Consider the following 23,051-nt stretch of genomic DNA (forward strand, 5'->3'; position numbering starts at 1 on the left):
GGTGGTAGAACATGTGTCTGTTGTTCCTAATTAAGAATATAACATGGAGGAAATGTACAGCAGCCTATCACACCAGTGCACACCATGATTCACCCACACACTGGTTGAGGGTTACCTGAGTCACACTTTCACGTCCTGGTGCGCAAGCTTGGCTGCCAATCATTCAAAGCTCATACAGTGAGCAGCGTGTGTTGGTTAATACCGGTAACTTTTATTTACAGAGCTACAGTGCAAACTCTTTGACAGAAAGTGTCTATTTGTCATATACTAGAATCCTTGTAGCTTTAGATTTACACGTTCATATTAAGGCAAATTTAAGTAAGCTTTTCATTGTTCTGTTATTTTACAAAATGTACAACGTATCTGTTGCGTAAGAGTGGACCATGTGACTTTTAATAAATACCTTCATTTTCTTTAACAGTCACACACATAACACATGATCCTGGGATGTGATATGTACCTCTTTAGGACATTAGACCTCGGAGAAGTAGACGTTAACGTGGCCTAGCTGGACTGATCATAGGTGTACATCAAACAACCAGGAGTGCTGAATCCATGGCAGAATTTCTCTGATTATTGCTGAATTAAAAAACAGTATTTGTACATAAATTATACTATATTGACAGGCTGACAATCTGGAATGGATCAGCCTTCTGCCCCTTTATTTGATACCCTTGGTTTAGACAATCTTATTGAGGACTTTATACAAGCGGTTATTCCAGAGGCGGTGAGACTCCAAGGGGACCCTGGCCACATCACCACACTTTGCAGGTGGACCCTGTATAATAACACCACTGTAATCACTTGAATATATTTCCGACATAGGCCAAAAAAATCCAGAATTCTCCAATTTCTTAAAAGTTGAAGACATGGCATTTTAACACAATGCACCTCTTTATATTCTATGTTTATATTTCAGTCGGGCCGCCTTTCCCTCAAGACATGCAAAGCTTCTCCACACTTTCTATATTCAAGAATCTTTATGAGCTCCAAGGACATTAAAAACCACCACCCTCGTTTATAATAATCTCACTCGTTATACAACTGGGGGTGAAGAGTGAGGACTTCCCCTTTTTACTGGAGCCTGTGAGAATTACCTTAGGACATAATCCTTCCCAGAATCTCTGGTGATGGCAATACTGTCCTCCTCGCAAAACAACCTTACACATTTCACTTGAGCGTCTTCTATGTTGGGCAACATATATCCCACCATCGGTATTCGATGGAGTCTTGGTGAATGTGATTAATTCCCATCCAGAGCGCCTCATGGACATTCTGCTCAGTTGCTCGCCTGATTTACCCCCCGGCATTGGAAGCTGTGACAGAGGTGTCGATCTGAGTCTATGTCTTGGAGCTAATGGACTAGGTGCCAATGGGTCGCGATCACACAACAAATGCTGAGATACAAAGTTCTGAGGGTTTGTGGTCATGGAGACACGCAGCGAACATCCCAGTTTCAGAACTATGCAAAACTGATCTTTGATCGTGTGCCCTTCCTCTTCCTATGATTGAGTTGAGCACCGTGCTCCCACTTACCTTCACCAGGGAGGAGTGGAGGTATATATTGTGTGGCATGATGATGGCTCCAATGATGCCCACAGCTTGCAGCAGCTCTGCGGATCCACAACCGGGGCAGTATGGGATGAACATTCCCTTCAGAACCTCAACCTGGTCTGGCTTTACCACCACATACTGGCAAAAAAAAACAGAGACGCAAAACGCATGTCGTCAGTCATCATCTGTTTGTTTCAATGGGCCTTTTTCAAATAAAGGAATCTAAACACTCTCAAATTGCATTTCTTTATCCTTGAGTTAATCCATAATTATATAGAAACAGGACAGGCCACGAATCACTTATATTATTCACATCTGTTAATTTGTTTTTCCATATAGACATCGCAGTTTCTCAGATTTATCACTCAAATCTTACACAAATACACACAAATATATACATCACACATCTAAAACATGAATTCATTAATAGAAACTAAAACCAATTCTAGCAAGACATTTAATCAAATTCACATCTGTTCCTTTCTTTCTCTGAAGAAGAGAGAGGCTTGGGAAATGAAGAGCAATGAGACATCTTTTTTTAAGATTTGTTGCTCTCAGGCTTTAAAACCCATGTCCTCCTCTTCTTTTATGCCACGTGTTTCCCCCCCCTTTCATCTTGCAGGCTGTCCAATAAGGATCCCGTTGAGGACTGTACTCCTGACTTTGCCCAAGTTTAAGCTCATGGCCCAGACGCCCTCACCATATCACAGTCAAAATACCAACCCAATGAAATGATGCACTCACTGCATCGCCTACTATTACATAATCAAGGTAATTGTAGGTCAGTGGCTGTGGAAGTAAGAATATACTTATATACTTACCATGTTGTCATAGTGGGAGACAATATAGTGTATACAAAATGCTTGAAAGCTGATATTGTGACTGTGATACAACGACGTACAGCCTCATGTCCAACATTACTCTAGAAGAGAGTCTTACCATTGTTCCAAATTCCAAGGAGGACTTTATCTCTGACTCCCAGGCTCTCTCCTAACAAGCCATATATCCTACCCGCTGATGACTGCATCATTCCTATTCCTAAACCCTTTTGAAGGTCAGTTCTCCTGCCTTCTACGTATCAATGGTGCACCTTCTTTATATGGCTGCGGACATTCATCTTCTCCTTCCTTCTTCATAGATCCTCATCTATTGCACGCTTCCTGAGAATCAGCCTCTCTCTTCGGTCTTTTGGAGGAGTCTCATTGTCTCTATTCCTCCTCTTGGTGCTTTTCAACCTTCTAGGAGATTTGTACCCCATAGATTTATATTGGAAAGTTCTTGTTTGCTGTCCCTCTTGGTGAGAGGGGGCTTCCCTTCTCATGTACCTTTCATGGAGGGATCTCATCTGTTGTCTTTTTGTGAAAGGGATGATTTTCTTATCACCTGTATTCCTTTTGAAGTGTTCTCGTCTAATACGCCTTCGATGGTTCTTATCTCATGCATCTACCGCTCTTAATGTGTCCAATTGTTCTATATCTCCTTTGGAGAGGTCCCTCCTCCTTTACTACTTCTATCTTCTGAACGTCTCTATGAGCGATTTTCTAATCTAATACATCCTTTTCGGAGCATACTATTTTTCTGTATCCCTTTCATAAGGTTCCCATATTCTACATCCCTCTCCAAGTGATCTGATTGTCTTTATCTCCCCCAAAAGGATCACACTGTGTCTTTCTCTCTGAGAGTTATCTTGCCTTGTCTCCCTTTTGGAGAGTTCTCATTGCTTGTATTTTGCAAAGAGAATTTCCATCCCATGTACCCTTCTTCCAGGGTTGTTGTTCCATGGCTCTTGCCTGGATGATTCTTATTTCCAGTAGCCCTCTTGGAAGGATGTTATGTCCTCTAACCCTATTGGAGGATTCTCGTCTCCGGTACCTATTTTGGAAGGTTCCCACTGTCTGTCTCTTTGTTGGAAGGTTCACCCCCTGTGACTCTTAGTCATGGTCTCATCTCTTGTATCACCCTTGAAAGTGTTTCATCACCTAAACCCTCTTGGAAGGTTCTCATTGCCTGTAGTCTTCTTGATAGGTTCATGTTTCTGGTCTCTCAGTTGGAGGATTCTCATGTCTGTTATCTTTGTTAGAGGCTTCTTAGCTCCTGTAACTCTCCAAAATGTTCTCATCACTTGATCTCTGTTGGAAGAGTCACATGTCATTCTATAGGATTCTCTTCCTTATCCCTCTTAGGGTTCTCATGTCCTTGCTCAATGGAGGATTCCGTTTTTTTATTTCTGTTGGAGGGTACTCACCTCCTTATGAATGAGAACATTCTATCAGCATGATGGAAGATCCATATATGCAAGCCAGAGTTTTTAATTCTCCTGTGATCATCTTCCCCATTTCTTGCATCTTCTTATCTCTTGGACCCATCTTGGATGGCTCCAATTTCCCCCTGACTCTTGGTAGTTCTCACTTCTTTTCTCCACTCTCCTGTATTTTTTGTTGGAGATTTCTCTATTTCTGTGTTTTGGGGAAGTGTCCTTTCTCTGTATCTCTCATTGAGTATTCTATTCTCCTACACCTCTAAGAATGTTCTACATATTTTCCTTTTGAAGAGCTTGCTTCCCCTTTATCTTTCTTGGAGAAATTGCTTCTTAGGTATTTCTCTTGGAAGGTTATTGTCTCTTTCTTTAGAAGTTTCTCATCTTTTGTATCTTTCTTGGAATGCTCTAGTCGCTTTTCTTTTTTCGGGGGATAGGGATTCTTACAATGTATGTCTTGAAAGGTTTTCATCTCTATTCTTGTCTTGGAAGGTTCTCTTCTCCTATATCCTCTTTGGAATGTTGTCATCTTATTTCTTTTATTCAGGGGGCTATCTGTAGTTTTATGCAGTATCTCTCTATGAAGCTTCTCATCTCTTTCCTTCTCTTGGAGGCCTCCCTCCTCTTGAATCTGTATTGAAGTGTTCACATCTCCTGTATGTCTCTTATCATGTTTACTCTCTTGTCTTACACATTCTCTGTCCTACTTTTGCCCAGTTTTCATGCGGCATCACTCTTGGTGGCTCCTATCTTTCCCAGCACATTCACAGGTGCTCTGATTTGACATCTGTATTTTGGGATTGCCTTCTTCTTCATCCTTATGTGGCTCCAGATTCCAGCCTCCATCACGAGGGTACCTTATGTCTCCTCTACCATTTGGGCTGCTGTCTTCTCTGTCCTCCCGTTTTAGCTATCCCCCAAACAACGGCAAGGGAGGTGGTGCTTTGCTTACCTCATAGCCAAATGTCAAAGCCATGATGGTTATCAGCAGAGCAAAGAAGGCTTCCAGCTTCCTAAGGCCTGAAAGGGAAGAGACAGAAGATGTGAGAGGTGAGATACAACTGGCACAACAATCGCGATTTCCAAATAACTTCTTTTCAGCCAATTCTACATTCTAATACGGTAACTAACCTTTCCGTAAACTCTTTAGCAGACACCAAGGAGTGAGCCAGTAAGTTGTTTCTCTCTTACAGAGTGTGAGATGAGTTTTAGAAGTACCTACCTCAAGACGCAGATGACTTTATTTATTTAATGATTTATTTGTGGAAATTGTTTAGCTCCCTCGACACTGTCTCTTCTTCCTGTCTTTTAGTTCGGTCATTATTTAAGTTCTTTTTATTTTAGGATTTTCATTTTGTCAGAGTTTTTTGACATTATGCATTCTCGGTTTTTTTACATTAGCATTTTGATCAGAGCGGGGACTTAATGAAGGTCATATTTCAAGTCTTCTTTTTATTTTCTGTACTTTGTGGTTTCTGCTTCCGATGATGCTGCCAGAGGACTCTTGTTCTCCTGGACCCTCCCTAAGTCCTTATGTTAAAATACAGGATGAAAGTATATCTATGTAGTGAACTTATGCAGTGGGGGTGCAGGGCGTAGGCCCATGCTGGTCCCAAGGCATTGCTGACTGCACACCCCAGGAGCCAGGGCTCAGGGTCGGGGTACCACGCGGGTGGACGGCGTCCCTCCACTTAATTTACCGGGAGCTCGATAACTAGAGCAAATGGAGCCACACATTCACTCTTTGGCCTCTCTGGGGCGAGATCGGAGCCCATTCAGAACGCTGCTCATGCACTGGCTTCTCTGATGCAATCGCATCTAAGGGGTGAGCGAGGGGAGGCAATGAGTTTGATGGTGCAAGCCACCTTTCGTGACGTCACTTCCTGTTGTGACATCAGAGTCCCCCCACTTCTTTTTTTAGGACTTGTGCCCTGCCAGGAGCAAAGTAAAGGCCAAGCCACAGGAAGTTAGGCGATATTTAGTCTCCCCCGGTGTAACTATGGGGAGTGGCACATGCCACAAGACCGGGAGCAGGGAAAGGCTGATGGAGGGGCGGGGTCAAGGAGTGAATGGCATATGAGGGCATGAATTCAGGAGCTCATGCACAGCGGGGAGCCATTACCATGGACAGGCACTAAGGGGGTGCGCTTGGAGATACCTGCTGGGGTGTGAATGCGAGAGACCGGGGAATGCAAGCAAAGGCTGTGAACGGAGGAAGAAAGGAACGAGGTGGCAGAGTCCTGGGGCTGGTTGATGCAGTGTTCACAAGTTGGGAGTTTAAGGGAGGGGTGAATGAGACGACTTTAATGTATTAGTGAGGTTCAGTTTTATAATGTAAGTTCTGTATTGTGATGTAGTGATTCTGCAAACCTGTAGTTATAAAGTGGCCTTTTCTGGTAATAAAGTGAGTGGTAAGTGACGTAATTGCACAATTAATTATTTTCAACTAGTGTCACAGGGATTTTTCTCACTAACTTGCCTGATTTGCCATTTCAGAGGGGGCCTTACATATTCTTCAAGGAGACCCTGTACCCCTGACTACAGATAGAAGCCATATCTCCCACTGAGAGATCCAAGTGCTGGGAGACTGGGGGATCCCTATTTACCTAAATGAAGGCCCACAAAGGCAATCCCCTCTAAAGGTAGAAAGCGCTGCACAATATTGGAGGGGATGGAGTCTGCATGTATGCCAGCCAACACTTCCTCCACGGCAAACAGGCCGCGCCGGCCTAATAAAGAAGAGCCTGTGAGGGCTTTTTAGCAATTCCATGGAGAACGGAAACCTATATTGGATCCAGGTGCAAGCAATCCCTCCTATGTACAACCCTGCTATAGGTAAGAGGCAGCTTCAAGGTGGAGGGAAGGGCGGCTTTAATTCACCATCGATCCCTTCATAACTCGTCATTGAGCCGAGTTTGCATTCTTTAATGTATGGTTATGGAACACCTTAACATTTCCTTCAAAGTCCTAAACAAATACAACATTATGTTTGCGGGCGGGTGCATCAGGGCCGCCTCAGCTCCGGACCACCACCTCTTCCCAGGCCTTCAAAACTGACCTCAAAGTTCTCCTTCAAAGACACCTCCAAATTTAATTCACGTCCTCTCGATTATCTGAAGGAAGACCCTCCATTATAGAGAATCCTTTTCTCCATGACTTTGGAAGTGCCTTCCCAGTGTGTTCTTGTCATTTATTGCAGTATTATCCTTGTACCTGTGTTTGGCACTTTTTTGTAACATGCACACTTCACTTTTCTCTTGTATCACACTGTTTGCTACTTCTTACATCTTGTTTGCTTTCGATACTTGCACAATTGCCTACGTAAAGTTTGTTCTTGTATTTGAGTGTCCTCCATTTATTGCAGTATTATACCTCTACTTGTACTTTGTACGCTTTTGTAACCTGCACACTTGTCACTTTTTCCTCCTGTAATGCACCGTTTGCTACCTCTTGTATTTTGTTTGTTCACAATTGTCACTTTTGCCTCATGTAACTTAGCGTTTGCTTTTGTAATTTGTTCACTTGTAATGTTCTCCTCATGTATCAGTTCTGTTCCTATTGTGAAGCGCTCTGGCACCTTCGGGTAAAGTCCGCGCTGTATAAAAACGCATAAAATAAATATAAATAAATAAATAAATAAAATAAAATAAACCCTGAATCCTGCAGCTGGTGATGCTTTTCACCCCAGACTCACCATAGTTGTCGAGGAAGAGGAAGAAGACGGTGTCGATGATGGTGATGAGCACGCCGCCCCACAGGGGAATCCTGCAAGGGAGAAGAGGAAGGATGTCAGCTGTGGTCAGCCCTGCCTCTCGCCCCACCCCACTGCTCTGCTGATGGTGAATCGCCTGATACCGGCTCAGCAGTGCGTGCACAAGCCCGGGAAACGCGTCGCTTTCACTTTTGCGGGTTACTACATGTGCAGTCACCTGCTCATCGGGAAGTGAGGTCATTGTTTACACTGAGGGTCGGCAGAATGAGTGGGTGATGTGAACTTGGACACACTGTAGGGGCCGGGTGAAGATAACCATGTCTGCATCCTCTCCAGTGCTACATGCATTACAAGTTTCACTTGGGGAATGTACATCACACTGCCTGCCTTGTGCAGTTGGTATTTGGTGCTCATTGTTATCCTCTCGAGCATGAAGGGTTCCTGGGACTCGAACCTGTGGCCAGCAGTTCACACACCAATGCCAGCAGTAAGTGCACCTCACTGGGACACTAGAGACCTCAGATGCACCCCCTCCTCCTCCTGTTTCAAGAGGGACCTGGGACTCCATCTCCTCAACAAATACTTTCCCGACTGACAAGGTCAACGAACCTAGACTTCCATATCCGAGCTGACTCCTCCCTCACCTGACATCCAAGGATAGATGGTGACCGGGTTATGTTAGCCGCCTTTGTTTTCTTTTTTCTCTCCCTCTCCTGCACTGTTTACCTAATTTTTATGTTGTACTTATATCTCTGTTTGCTTTCTTACCGCCTGCCTACTATCTAATGCAATTTTTCTTCTGTCCCTACGGTGTGTATGTAAAGCGCTCTGATACCCACGGGTCGAGCAAGCGCTATAGAAAACTTTTAAAATAAATAAATAAAATAAAATACAGCCATTAGCGGGCGAAACTCCAAATAAACAGCTGCTGTGCAAGGGTTTTACAAGTGGGACTTTGAGCCCCTCCCCCTCCCCCCCACACTCATTGTAAAGGAGTGAAAGTGCACTGGGCGCTGCTCATCTGTTGCTCCTGCTCCAGCCACTGCACCTGTTTCTCCTCCAGCCGCAGAGTATTTTGCACAGTAGTTCATCTGCATTCATTATCCGGACAGTGTTTACCCCTCCTCACTCCCACTCACTCACTGTCTGCACAGCGCGTCTCCCTACTCACGCTCACTGTCTGCACAGCGCGCCTCCCTACTCACGCTCACTGTCTGCACAGCGGGCCTCCCTACTCACGCTCACTGTCTGCACAGCGCGTTTCCCTACTCACGCTCACTGTCTGCACAGCGGGTCTCCCTTCTCCCACTCACTGTCTGTATATTGTATCTCCCTACTCCCACTCACTGTCTGCACAGCGCGCCTCCCTACTCACGCTCACTGTCTGCACAGCGGGCCTCCCTACTCACGCTCACTGTCTGCACAGCGGGCCTCCCTACTCACGCTCACTGTCTGCACAGCGCGCCTCCCTACTCACGCTCACTGTCTGCACAGCGCGTTTCCCTACTCACGCTCACTGTCTGCACAGCGCGTTTCCCTACTCACGCTCACTGTCTGCACAGCGCGCCTCCCTACTCTCACTCACTGTCTGCACAGTGCATCTCCCTACTCTCACTCACTGTCTGCACAGCGCGTCTCCCTAAAAACACTGTCTGCACGGCACATCTCCCTACTCCCACTTACTGTCTGCACAGTGCCTTTCCCTACACCCACTCACTGTCTGCACAGCACATCTCCCTACTCGCGCTCACTGTGTGCACAGCACATCACCCTACTCCCACTCATTGATTGCACAGCGCATCTCCCTACAAACACTCACTGTCTGCACAGCGCATCTTCCTACAAACACTCACTGTCTGCACAGCGCATCTTCCTACTCCCACTCACTGTATGCACAGCGCATCTTCCTACTCCCACTCACTGTATGCACAGCGCATCTTCCTACTCCCACTCACTGTATGCACAGCGCATCTTCCTACTCCCACTCACTGTATGCACAGCGCATCTTCCTACTCCCACTCACTGTATGCACAGGGCGTCTCCCTACTCCCACTCACTGTCTGCACAGCGCATCTTCCTACTCCCACTCATTGATTGCACAGCGCATCTCCCTACAAACACTCACTGTCTACACAGCGCGTCTCCCTACTCCCACTCACTGTCTGCACAGCGCATCTTCCTACTCCCACTCATTGATTGCACAGCGCATCTCCCTACTCGCGCTCACTGTGTGCACAGCACATCACCCTACTCCCACTCATTGATTGCACAGCGCATCTCCCTACTCGCGCTCACTGTCTGCACAGCGCATCTCCCTACTCCCACTCATTGATTGCACAGCACATCTCCCTACTCGCGCTCACTGTCTGCACAGCGCATCTCCCTACAAACACTCACTGTCTGCACAGCGCATCTTCCTACTCCCACTCACTGTATGCACAGCGCATCTTCCTACTCCCACTCACTGTATGCACAGTGCGTCTCCCTACTCCCACTCACTGTCTGCACAGCGCATCTTCCTACTCCCACTCACTGTATGCACAGCGCATCTTCCTACTCCCACTCACTGTATGCACAGCGCATCTTCCTACTCCCACTCACTGTATGCACAGGGCGTCTCCCTACTCCCACTCACTGTCTGCACAGCGCATCTTCCTACTCCCACTCATTGATTGCACAGCGCATCTCCCTACAAACACTCACTGTCTACACAGCGCGTCTCCCTACTCCCACTCACTGTCTGCACAGCGCATCTTCCTACTCCCACTCATTGATTGCACAGCGCATCTCCCTACTCGCGCTCACTGTGTGCACAGCACATCACCCTACTCCCACTCATTGATTGCACAGCGCATCTCCCTACTCGCGCTCACTGTGTGCACAGCACATCACCCTACTCCCACTCATTGATTGCACAGCGCATCTCCCTACTCGCGCTCACTGTCTGCACAGCGCATCTCCCTACAAACACTCACTGTCTGCACAGCGCATCTTCCTACTCCCACTCACTGTCTGCACAGCGCATCTTCCTACTCCCACTCACTGTATGCACAGGGCGTCTCCCTACTCCCACTCACTGTCTGCACAGCGCATCTTCCTACTCCCACTCATTGATTGCACAGCGCATCTCCCTACTCGCGCTCACTGTCTGCACAGCGCATCTCCCTACAAACACTCACTGTCTGCACAGCGCATCTTCCTACTCCCACTCACTGTCTGCACAGCGCATCTTCCTACTCCCACTCACTGTCTGCACAGCGCATCTTCCTACTCCCACTCACTGTATGCACAGGGCGTCTCCCTACTCCCACTCACTGTCTGCACAGGGCATCTCCCTACTCCCACTCACTGTATGCACAGCGCATCTCCCTACTCCCACTCACTGCGTGCACAGCGCATCTCCCTACTCGCGCTCACTGTCTGCACAGCGCATCTCCCTACAAACACTCACTGTCTGCACAGCGCATCTTCCTACTCCCACTCACTGTATGCACAGGGCGTCTCCCTACTCGCGCTCACTGTGTGCACAGCACATCACCCTACTCCCACTCATTGATTGCACAGCGCATCTCCCTACTCGCGCTCACTGTCTGCACAGCGCATCTCCCTACAAACACTCACTGTCTGCACAGCGCATCTTCCTACTCCCACTCACTGTCTGCACAGCGCATCTTCCTACTCCCACTCACTGTATGCACAGGGCGTCTCCCTACTCCCACTCACTGTCTGCACAGTGCATCTTCCTACTCCCACTCATTGATTGCACAGCGCATCTCCCTACTCGCGCTCACTGTCTGCACAGTGCATCTCCCTACAAACACTCACTGTCTGCACAGCGCATCTTCCTACTCCCACTCACTGTCTGCACAGCGCATCTTCCTACTCCCACTCACTGTCTGCACAGCGCATCTTCCTACTCCCACTCACTGTATGCACAGGGCGTCTCCCTACTCCCACTCACTGTCTGCACAGGGCATCTCCCTACTCCCACTCACTGTATGCACAGCGCATCTCCCTACTCCCACTCACTGCGTGCACAGCGCATCTCCCTACTCGCGCTCACTGTCTGCACAGCGCATCTCCCTACAAACACTCACTGTATGCACAGGGCGTCTCCCTACTCGCGCTCACTGTGTGCACAGGGCGTCTCCCTACTCGCGCTCACTGTGTGCACAGCACATCACCCTACTCCCACTCATTGATTGCACAGCGCATCTCCCTACTCGCGCTCACTGTCTGCACAGCGCATCTCCCTACAAACACTCACTGTCTGCACAGCGCATCTTCCTACTCCCACTCACTGTCTGCACAGCGCATCTTCCTACTCCCACTCACTGTCTGCACAGCGCATCTTCCTACTCCCACTCATTGATTGCACAGCGCATCTCCCTACTCGCGCTCACTGTCTGCACAGCGCATCTCCCTACTCCCACTCATTGATTGCACAGCGCATCTCCCTACAAACACTCACTGTCTGCACAGCGCATCTTCCTACTCCCACTCACTGTCTGCACAGCGCATCTTCCTACTCCCACTCACTGTATGCACAGGGCGTCTCCCTACTCCCACTCACTGTCTGCACAGCGCATCTTCCTACTCCCACTCATTGATTGCACAGCGCATCTCCCTACTCGCGCTCACTGTCTGCACAGCGCATCTCCCTACTCCCACTCACTGTATGCACAGGGCGTCTCCCTACTCCCACTCACTGTCTGCACAGGGCATCTCCCTACTCCCACTCACTGTATGCACAGCGCATCTCCCTACTCGCGCTCACTGTCTGCACAGCGCATCTCCCTACAAACACTCACTGTCTGCACAGCGCATCTCCCTACTCCCACTCACTGTATGCACAGGGCGTCTCCCTACTCGCGCTCACTGCGTGCAGAGCGCATCTCCCTACAAACACTCACTGTCTACACAGCGCGTCTCCCTACTCCCACTCACTGCGTGCACTGTGCATCTCCCTACTCTCGCTCACTGTCTGCACAGCGCGTTGTTGATGGTTCAAGTTTAGTTGAGGTTTCGATACGCTTCTAGTTGTGCCACCACTGTGTTGTATTCGTTATCACTTCCGGTGTTTGGCAACTTCTGGAAGAGTTTGCAGATCACATCACCAGGGCCAGACATAAGGATGACTGAGCACCATTGCTTATCTCAGGCAACACTCTGAAGACGTCACTGAGTCTCATGATCTAGACTGATCACGGGAGAGCCACTGAGGACAGTGTGACAAGCTTGCTGACTGGTGGCCGCAGGCATTCCACAGCTGCGGAACACCTGGCATAACGCCCACCCAATGCCAGCGAGGCAGACGAACAGTGAATCCACCAGACCAATGCCAGTGGTTACCTAGACAGTGTCTGTACAAATACAAGAAGATGGGCTTGCTTACATTGAGCCGCACATCTCAGTGTCATGCCAGTTATAAGGAGGCAATTTGTTTGGTCAAGCAGCATCTATGGCTGGGGTGCTCTAAAGGTGTGTAACACCTACTCACCAAAGTGTCAATCCGTCCTAGGAATCAAGCCTAGGTCATACGAGCAAATTCAGAACACTTGAGCACCCCAAATTCATTATTTCCAAAAAGACAAATGTGTAAATATTTCTCCAAACAATCCAGTGGAAATACCACGTCCTATATATTAGAACTCCACAATGTCATAGATAAGGAAGGAGAAAGAAAAAGGAAAATCAAAAAGTCCAATCAGATCTTCTTATGTTGAGGTCTGTATTTAATATTCACAATTCACAAGAAGCACCACAGCAGGCGACGCGCGTTTCGCCCACAGGGCTTTCTCAAGGCTCATTAGTAGTGACTTCAGGGCCTGTAAATGTAAATTTGTTTTCCTTCGTATATTGCGTTTCACTTGCGGATGGATGGTGACTCAGTTATTTGCAAGCACACTTGCAATTTAAGAGCGAGATCATATTTTAGATGCCATTCATCATCAAAGTAGTTTAGGCCCCAATATATCAGCAAAGGGTTTTGTCGAGTATTAACCATCCAGTCCTAATGTCCAAATGTCATCATTAATATTGGATTGTATATGATAGGATCGTGATAAATCCCAACGTCTTCTGTTGTTGTAAAAGCGGTGCCAGTAATGTAAACTGGTGTTTTTCGTGCTGGAAAAACACCAGTTTAGATTACTGCCACTTTATGGGCCTAGCATAAAGTCTTAGTTGCTCAATTTGAAGGTTTTTGGTTTGAGCCCTGGTATCTACATGGCCATGTACCTACTTCAAGGTCTGTTCCATTGCAAAGGCTTCAATGAAATGAAAGAGAAAATGTTTCCTGCTAATGGCTGTTCGTCAGCTTTAACTGCAGAAAACCATGGTGTGGTTGTAAACACACACAGTTATTGGGTTATCAAAGACTCTGTTACTTATGACAGTTGCAACAAGAGTTGCAGTGGTAACTTGTTGACATAAGTGTGTTCTGACTGTCTTGTTGCCAGCATGTCCTGGGTTTTTAGCAAAGTCACTGGCAGTTACGCAGATGAGCTTTTGTCAGGTAACAGCAGTAATCCTTGCAGTTTGAGCTGCACTGTTCCTAATGGAGCCGGGACAATACTAATTTGCATAAGGCTGGGTCCAAGCTGAGGTGGCACGGTGAGCAAAAGAACGATGGGTTGGAATACTACTTGAGCGATTGTCAGTCTTTAGACTTATTACGAGTATTCCTCCAACCACTCTGTGTGTTTTATGTACCACTCTAAATGGCAAGGGTATGCCCAGATGGGGGTCCCTTGCTCACTGTGCCACTGGAAACAAGCTACCCCAGACTAACAAGCCCCAATCAGGCCGAAATCTGTCCTGGGTTGCTTATGTTCTCGTTTGGCGAGGACCCGACAATACAGGCTGGACTGTTCCTATTGGAGCAGGGTCAAGACTGAATTGCATATAGGTGAGTCCGAACTGAGGTGGCATGGTGGGCAAAACACACATGGGTTGGGATGTCACATGAGTCATTGTCAGTGGTTAGACTTTTTACAAGTATCTCTCATCACTGTTTGTGTTTGATGTAACACCCTAAGTGGCCACGGGTATGCCCAGATGTGAGACCCTTGCTCACTGTGCCACTGGAACCAACCTACACTTCACCGAAGAGCCCCAATCAAGGCGAAACCAGTCCGGGGCTGCTTGTGCTCCAGTTCAGGGAGGACCTGGCCTTGCAGTTCAGGCTGGAGTGTTCCTACTGGAGCAGGGTCAAGACTGATTTGCATATGGCTGGGTCTAAAATAAGCTGTCATGGTGGGCGATAGAACAATGGGATGAAATAGTACCATGAGCGATTGCCATTAATTAGACTGACAGTCATTTTTCTCAACACCTTTTGCGTGTTTGAAACTCCGTGTGTGAGCATGGCACTTCGAAACTTCGGAGGGGGCAAAAGGAGCACCATTTACATTTTGCACCAGGATATAAAACTGGAGGGTTTAACTTGTTGATAGCTTACTAAGGGAAAGAAATTGCCCTGGGCCTACCACAGAATAATAAATTATTTAATGGAATGAAAAGAATATTTCCTAGGAGGGGAATATGCTCTAAGAGGGGTCATGTGGAAAATGTGGTGGAATGACTATTTTCCTGCTGCCAATAGTGCTGCACAGGTTCTGTGTGTGTGAGGGAAGCTTGCACTGCTGTAAACAGCACTGTCCTTGCACTCTCCCAGTGACAGAGATCTCCTGATTGCCAATAGTGCTGCACATGTTCTGTGTGTGTGAGGGAAGCTTGCACTGCTGTAAACAGCACTGTCCTTGCACTCTCCCAGTGAACGGAGATCTTCTGATTGCCAATAGTGCTGCACATGTTCTGTGTGTGTAAGGGAAGCTTGCACTCCCTGTAAACAGCACTGTCCTTGCACTCTCCCAGTGAACGGAGATCTTCTGATTGCCAATAGTGCTGCACATGTTCTGTGTGTGTGAGGGAAGCTTGCACTGCTGTAAACAGCACTGTCCTTGCACTCTCCCAGTGAACGGAGATTTTCCTGCTGCCAATAGTGCTGCACATGTTCTCTGTGTGAGGGAAGCTTGCACTGCTGTAAACAGCACTGCCCTTGCACTCTCCCAGTGAACAGAGATCTTCTGATTGCCAATAGTGCTGCACATGTTCTGTGTGTGTGAGGGAAGCTTGCACTGCTGTAAACAGCACTGTCCTTGCACTCTCCCAGTGAATGGAGATTTGCCAATGTTGCTTCACGTTTTCTGGTGTTGATTGTGTTACTGTGCTCCATGGATGTAGGGGTTTTACTCAATATTTCTCTCACTGACCTCTCAGTATTGCATCTCTACCCAGGTCCCACTTAAAACACCAGAACTGGACTTAGTTGGGTTTATTAATGTTGAGTGCTTTGCAAAGCTGTGTCTTCACTTTCAGTGCTCAAACAGGAGTCCACATATTTGCTAAAGACCTGGATCCCTAAGATGTCTTTGAGAATTAGATTGAGTGAAGTTTTGTAAAACACATAGAGCCCTCCACTCAGATACTAACAATAGGCGTGAAATACCTGGTCTTACCCCTACACAACACAATAAAACCCTGTCACCGTCTCACGACAACCAAAGCAGTTTACTTTTGAATCTAATTGGCTACAATGATCTTTTCAGCTGACAGATTTGTATCCCAGAGAGAACCACATATCCACTAGTCTGTCCCCAAATTTGGGCTAGGAAAAAACCAGGGATGGATTTACCGTCCAGCTGAGAGGAGACTAAATGCAATGGCTGTGCCGATGACTTCCTGCATGTCGGAGCCGATGATGGCGATCTCCACCAGGATCCAAAGAAGGAGGCGTGGAACCTGGAGGAAGAGGAACGGAAAGACTAGAATCCAGGAAGATGCTTGTGTGAGTCCATTGTCAACTCAAGTCATAGAAAGCTTTATTCGATTGAAGACATTGAAGACATTAAAGATGAAGCTTTGTATAACCAAGACAGTCACGCAGAAGAGGTAACTGCCAGGCTTTGTTTCATGTGAAGGAAACTCACTCACTTGCAAATGTAATTCCCCATACTACAGCGAGCCAATACACATATATTTATAGCCAGCCGCAGCCCCTGCAGGTAAGAGCAGTGGGGCTGTGAGGGGGATTTCGACAGACGATGACTAAGGAAAATTAAATAAGAATTAATTTCCCCTCAGGTTCGTCCATCGAAATCCCCCCCACACGAGCACCACTGCTCTTACCTGCAGCACCGCTCTTACCTGCACCTGCTTTGGCTATATATATCCAATGAGGCCTGGTAGTGATGTGGAGTCTGATCAAGAAACAAATTCATGGTTCACATAAGGACCCATTTATGCAACATTCTAGCTGTGCATTGGAAGCTCCTGGGAATACATGAACTGGGAACATTTTATGAGGACAGGCAGTTTGTAGGATGGCCCTATAGACCATGTCCTCTGCAATGAGGATGCTCAGGAGACTGCATTTAAAAGGGCCTTCTTCATGAAGGACAATTGCTCAGGTGTTTACTTAATGAATGTGGATAACCTTGACAGACATTCCTGTACTACATCAGGGAGGGGTGGCCCCAGCACCCATGGCAGCAGGAGTTGTGTTCTAAGAACATCACTCGATTATTTCTATTTGGAAGTGTTGCAGGGATTCTGCTCCTACACAGAACTGTGCATAGAGACTTGAAACCTCAGTGAATTAGGGTGTGCCAAAACTCACCTTAGTATCCAAAATCCCCTACCAGACTAGCAATCAGTGTCTCATTGGTTCTTACACACCCCCAATGATTAGACAACCCAGAACATGAACTTAGAACACCTCAGGTCACGTGGAACACATGAACACTTTTTCGTTATTCTAACATAGCAGTCCAGAACGAGTAGTAAGTGAGCACACGTACAGATACTTAAGGCATGGGTTTTTACAGTATAACATCTCAACAGCAGAACAGGCTCGTAATGTTTTACTGTTCCCCCCATCTGAATTGATATGTTTTAAAAATGTTTGTTTTTTTAAAGAATTTTTAAATGTCTTTTAAAATAATAATAATGGGTTATGCATTCTGCACTTTACTTATTGCACTAGCACTTCTATTAAGCACTTTTTAAGGATATTTGCTGCTAATACTATTCCATGATCATCTCCCCAGAAAGATAGTTTTTAATTGTGTTGGTTTTATCGATATGTGTATATTGGTTGAAAATTGTATATTATTCCATGTGTGTACCTTCAAAACGTCAGTTAATTTGTTAACGCAGGGTGATAACCATTACAGGGTTCTAATTGGGAAAAGATTGATATTGACCGTAAGTGTTCCACACGAGAATTATGCCGACTATTGTAGTGACAAAGATTATTGAAGAAAAGAGATTTCTTACTTTTTAATGAATGTATTTTAACAATATTGATGTTGTAATTCTTGACTGTTTTGCACATTGACTCGTATGAATGATGTTTTCTTTTTTATTTTTATGTGGAATTCCTTGGAATTCCAAATCATAATAAAATAAACTGAAAACTGAAAACTGAGGACACGTGTAAATTTGAAATATTTATTTCTAATGCCGTGTTCTCAGGCGCAGTATCTTAGCTAATACAAGCAAACATATTATAAGCAACAAGGTTATCAGCATAGTTACTATTCCATAAAATACAAAGGGAGAAAGCATGTTAAAATGCTAAAGGGAAGAAGGCTAAATTACACCTAAGTCTTACACTCCCTTGCTAGTATATTATATTATATCTAAAGAAGGTCCCTTTGGGTTTTATCAGGGCGGCCCCATACCTCTGGTCTTAGTAGAAAGGGATCACAACATCTACTACACCAACTCTCTGCATGCGAATATTCATCAAGTGTGTGTTCATGCTCTGCGCAGTGCCTTATTAAACACGCCAAAAGCCAGAGTTGGCCACAGCAGTATATGTGTTATGTCTAGGACGTGCGCTGATCAGACTGAACAACAACCACTGTATTGAAATAACCTTGAAGGCCTCGGCACTCACTGTACAGACATGGCTTACCAATTAAAGCTGATACTACAGGAAAACATATTATTCTCATGTTAAGCAAAATAGTCTACTAGGCTCAAAGCACTAATAACAATATATGCTGTGTGCAGAAGCAGCAGAAAGGAAAGATGGCGTTTAAACTTCTAATAAGCTCATGCTAACTTAACACAGTGTGAAGGCAAAGCCTATTTCCATGACACCCTCCCTTGATCCGAGCACGGATAAGATAAGATAAGATAAGATAAGATAAGATAAGATAAGATAAGGGGCAAATTTAGGAATGCAGAGTTCAAGAACAATAGTCCAAACATAAGTATCCAATTTGTTCCTAGAACGATAGAGATAAAAAAAAAAATTGAAGCCAACATCTCATAGTCTGTCAACAGTTCAATTTGTCAAAAAAAATTAAAATGTAACCTCTGGACGTAGCAAAGTCAATAGGTCTGGGCCCAAAAAAAATATTGATGAAAAAGTAAAAAAAATAGCCGATGTCCAATAAGTGGCGTCGGTCATAGATGAGAGAGAGTAGATATAACTCATCCCGATAATGAATATGCAAAATATGTAGCAACAGCCTCCAACAGAAAGTCACTGTTCTCATCCAAAAATAACTCGGCCATCCAATTTAACAAAGGGAAAGAACATACATGTTCCTCTATTACCGGAGCTGCTAGCACCATCAGAGGACAACTCGGTGGGTTTTCAATGAAGCTGAGTGCCAAGAAATCTTGTGCTGCAGTGAATACATTCCAACGACCCAGTACTCCATGCATCGCTGCAAAGGCCATAATACCTCCGTCAGAACAAAGCAATTCATGAGCAACTAAGGGGCTCATAAGTTGATTATAATCCGCATCGGGAGACACCGTATTGCAGAGACACAAATCCAGGGCACATTCGAAATCGCAAATCAGGCAATGAAAGACAGGCTGGACGCATGTGAAGTAGGAAAATCGAAACAATAATCCATAAGCTGCACTCAATGTTGCAAGAGGCAGCGCTCCATAGTAACTAAGCATTCGGGCGCGAAGCAGCCCCAGCCGAGACAGCTCTCCTTGTAGCACAGGATGTGCATCCATTTTGAAACAAGCAAAACAGTAAAAGCACGCCAGAGCCAGCAGTAAGGGAAATCCACCAAACAGGCTAGAAAAAATAGAATGAAAAAATGCTGGAAAGACACCAAATATAGTCTGAAAAGAAGTGACAAGGCCACTGCTTACAACTTTAAAAAAGTGAGCCAGCCCAGTTGTGGAGGATGCATTGAAGATAGTGTGAATTAACTCACCGAAATGCAATGGCAAATCAGTATTCAATAAAGCATGCACTTCTGTGCGGGTGTTAGCCACGGAAGGACAAATGTTTCACGAGCAGATGTGAAAGCAACTTCTTTTTGAGACAATAGAGCTCTTATGCGACTCATCTTGTTGAACTCTGCTTTCAAGGTCGGAATCTTGGGTCAGATGGAAACATCAAGTCTCCCATGCTGAGGAGCATACATTACATTTTTACAGCAAACCACCCTTTCACTGACGGTAACAACATAAGCAATTCCCGCTACTAACCCACAACAATCTTCATTATTTAAAAGTAAATAACTCCCGTTTGCCAGTAATGTGAATAAGGGTACGATAGCAGGCACAGGTGTACTTCGGCTCATTCTGATTACAGGAGCCGTGTAATTGGGTATGTCTACACATCAACGAGTGATCCGGTGTTTCAGTGCAATCTTCACCATTCAAATAAACTTCCTTTCCCTCCCTAAGGCATCTACAGGTAAATGGAAGTGACCAAGCTTCATAGATATAAGCACTGCCAAGAGGCTCATATCTACCAATGGCAAAATGCTTCATACATCCCTCAAACTTGAACAGAGGAAACGGGAGAGTTATTAAACCGTGGATAAGCCACGTTGCAGTATTGGCTTCTGACACAGAGAATGGTAAAGGTTCCAACCTTTCAATGTGTAACATAGAAAAAGATGCATCTTTCATCGACAGTAAACGTTGCTTATCAGTCAAATTAAACGGGGCAAACAAGGACAATGTATTCATGCAATGCCAGGGCACTTTTCCTGCCTTTAAGGTCTGCAGGGTCCATGCAAACTGCATAATAGAACACAATTGATTTTGACCATGGTACAGAACAGACACTACATCTTGCACAATATCAACAACAGATGATACAATATTGTCTAATGTGTAAATACGGGAAGAGAGCGTGTTTATGCTATTATCTACAACCGCTAGCACTTTTTCTAAATTGGCTTGATCTATAGCCCTAATGTGGGTAGCTGCCTCAATCTGGGATGTTTTCCAGACTTTGTTGTAAATTGCATATATCCATCTTTTAGATCTACCGTTAGCCAGGCCCTTAATAAAATCATTCAGATCAACATCGTCAGTCAGTTTAGACAAATGTAGTTTAACTGACGCCAAGGTAGAATGTTTGAGCCAATTCTGACACAATTTCCCTACAGAATAGCTAGTCACAGAATGGCCACTTTCAAAACGGGGATCCACCCTGACCTGTGAAAAACCATGAGCTAAACCCAGAAAACGATGCTGGCAAGAGTCAGCACTTTTGTGCCAGAGCAACCAACCTTTGGGATCCAAATTGGAAAGGTTAAAGGAAGAATTTAACAACAGAGTTTGTAGCTCTCTCATCAAAAATTTAGTGGCATTATTCCAACCGGAATATTCTTCTAATTCAGGAAAAGAAGGAGCATTTAATTTTTAGTAGTAGCCAATCCAAAGCAAGTTGTCTGTGAAATCGTAGAATTCAAAAACAACATATGGTTCGGGATGAGGCATGCACGGTGCAAAGCCTCAGTGCCTTGCACTTGCCAGCTTTTAGAACCCCAAACAGATTTAAGGCCAATGGTTTCCTTCCACAACTCATAGCCCCCAACAGCCAACTGGTCTAGAAAGGACTTTGAATACAATAATTTAGTATCGGTAAGTCTAACTTTGGATGTGGACTTTTCAGTCATTTTAAAATAAAATGCATTGGGATTCGACTGATTAAAATCGGTAAAGTAAGAAGGAAGGAAAGAAGGAAAAAAAGGAAGAAGAACTGCCTTGTATGTGTTCCTCCTGGTATTAGCTTTATGGAGGTAATGATTGCCAAAATGTTAGTAACAATATAAATCAATATAAATCACCGTAATTAGCAGATTCTAAATACAAATCTTCAGCATCAAAGGCAGCATAATATTTCAAATCAGAAAACAAAGCTTCTACGGCCTGGACATCCCAATCATCTAATGTATATATTTTTTAATTACATCCCCCATTGAAACTCAAAGCACATTAGGGACATTTATACCCTCAGTGGGCCCATGGATTTGAAATCGAACAGCATCCCATACAATCCCATCTAAGACAGGTCAAGCAGTGATGTTAACAAAGACCAAGTCTCTCTTCAATCTGTGTGATGAGGAATGGGGAGCCAATGTTCCATTGATATGTCGGATGCATGTTCTCTCCTCGACATAGTGTCCATTCACGAGTCGGAAAAAATACACCACAAAGCCAATTGACATAAAAAGGTAAATTGAAAAAAGCACCAGCCAAATGTAGGTCCAAGGGGGAATCAAAAAATGTTTTTTAAACAGTCTTGTCATAACAGAAATTCTTGAATGTTTCCCCGATGTGTGTGAATCAGTGTCAAATGAAAATCTGGATTCCGTAGCCAAACGAGTTTGCAAATCAGGCATCAATAAGTCAGTTGGGTAAGTGTAGTCTGTTTCATTAAGTAAAGTACCAGGCAGTGTACTCAATAAAGGACTAGAAATTGTAGGCATCTCGATGGCAACATCAGGCATTGGATTAGAAGCCGGAGCCAAAACAGAATTTCTCAAAATCGAAGGACATGAGACCGCCGGTGTCATACTAAGAAGTATCGGCCACTCTGTGCATCTTGACATTGTCAATGGAGATGTACCTATTTTCCTTACGACCTGGAAGTGGTGGTAAAATGACTGTTCTAGTGCCCTTCACACCAAGCACTGGAACTGGAGCTCGATAAGAGGGACCAAATTCTTTCTTGTTTTCGATCTTCTCTCGAACCAGTTCTCCAACTTGGGGTAGCCAGCCAACTACCGGGATCTGCAACGCATCATCCGAGGTGGAAGGCAAATTTTCCTTTGAAAGACTGTCTCTTGTCTCTTGTCTCTTGTAGATTCTGTAAAACATTGCAATGTTCATCCACTTCAAAGGAGGCAGCAACCGCCGCCTGGTCTAGACCGTGAAGGCCCGGTACAAAGATCTTGATACCAAAGAGCATTTCGTATGGGGTCCACCCACCCAGAGACATTCTAGGGAGATTATTAAGAGCACGCTGCATGCCATTGAGGTGGGCCAGCCAGTTCCTGCCAGTGCCTATAACTCTAGCTGTCAAAGACTGCTTTAAATCTCGGTTCATTCGTTTCACAACACTATTACCCTCAGGTCGTTATGGAGACGTAAACTTCCGCGACGGAAGCCTTAGCTTCACGTCGGATGGAATATTGAGGTTGAGGCTGTGGCATAGACCGCAAAGGAATCTCGTGGTGTGGG

General features: G+C 45.4%; 1 protein-coding gene across 3 annotated transcripts in view; it reads right to left on the reverse strand.

Moving 5' to 3' along the window:
* SLC11A1 (solute carrier family 11 member 1) overlaps positions 1-23,051 on the reverse strand; it is a 247,802-nt gene that overhangs the window by 109,066 nt on the left and 115,685 nt on the right. For all 3 annotated transcript variants that reach the window (XM_086954462.1, XM_086954461.1, XM_086954463.1), the window contains exons 5-8: positions 16,222-16,328; positions 7,506-7,576; positions 4,764-4,831; positions 1,537-1,692 (exon numbers count right to left, since the gene is read on the reverse strand). In XM_086954462.1, coding sequence (XP_086810588.1) covers positions 1,537-1,692; positions 4,764-4,831; positions 7,506-7,576; positions 16,222-16,328 — 402 coding nt within the window. The remainder of the gene's footprint in view (positions 1-1,536; positions 1,693-4,763; positions 4,832-7,505; positions 7,577-16,221; positions 16,329-23,051) is intronic.

Source organism: Lissotriton vulgaris, chromosome 2_1, assembly GCF_964263255.1.
Source record: "Lissotriton vulgaris chromosome 2_1, aLisVul1.2, whole genome shotgun sequence".
Lineage (NCBI taxonomy): Eukaryota > Metazoa > Chordata > Amphibia > Caudata > Salamandridae > Lissotriton > Lissotriton vulgaris.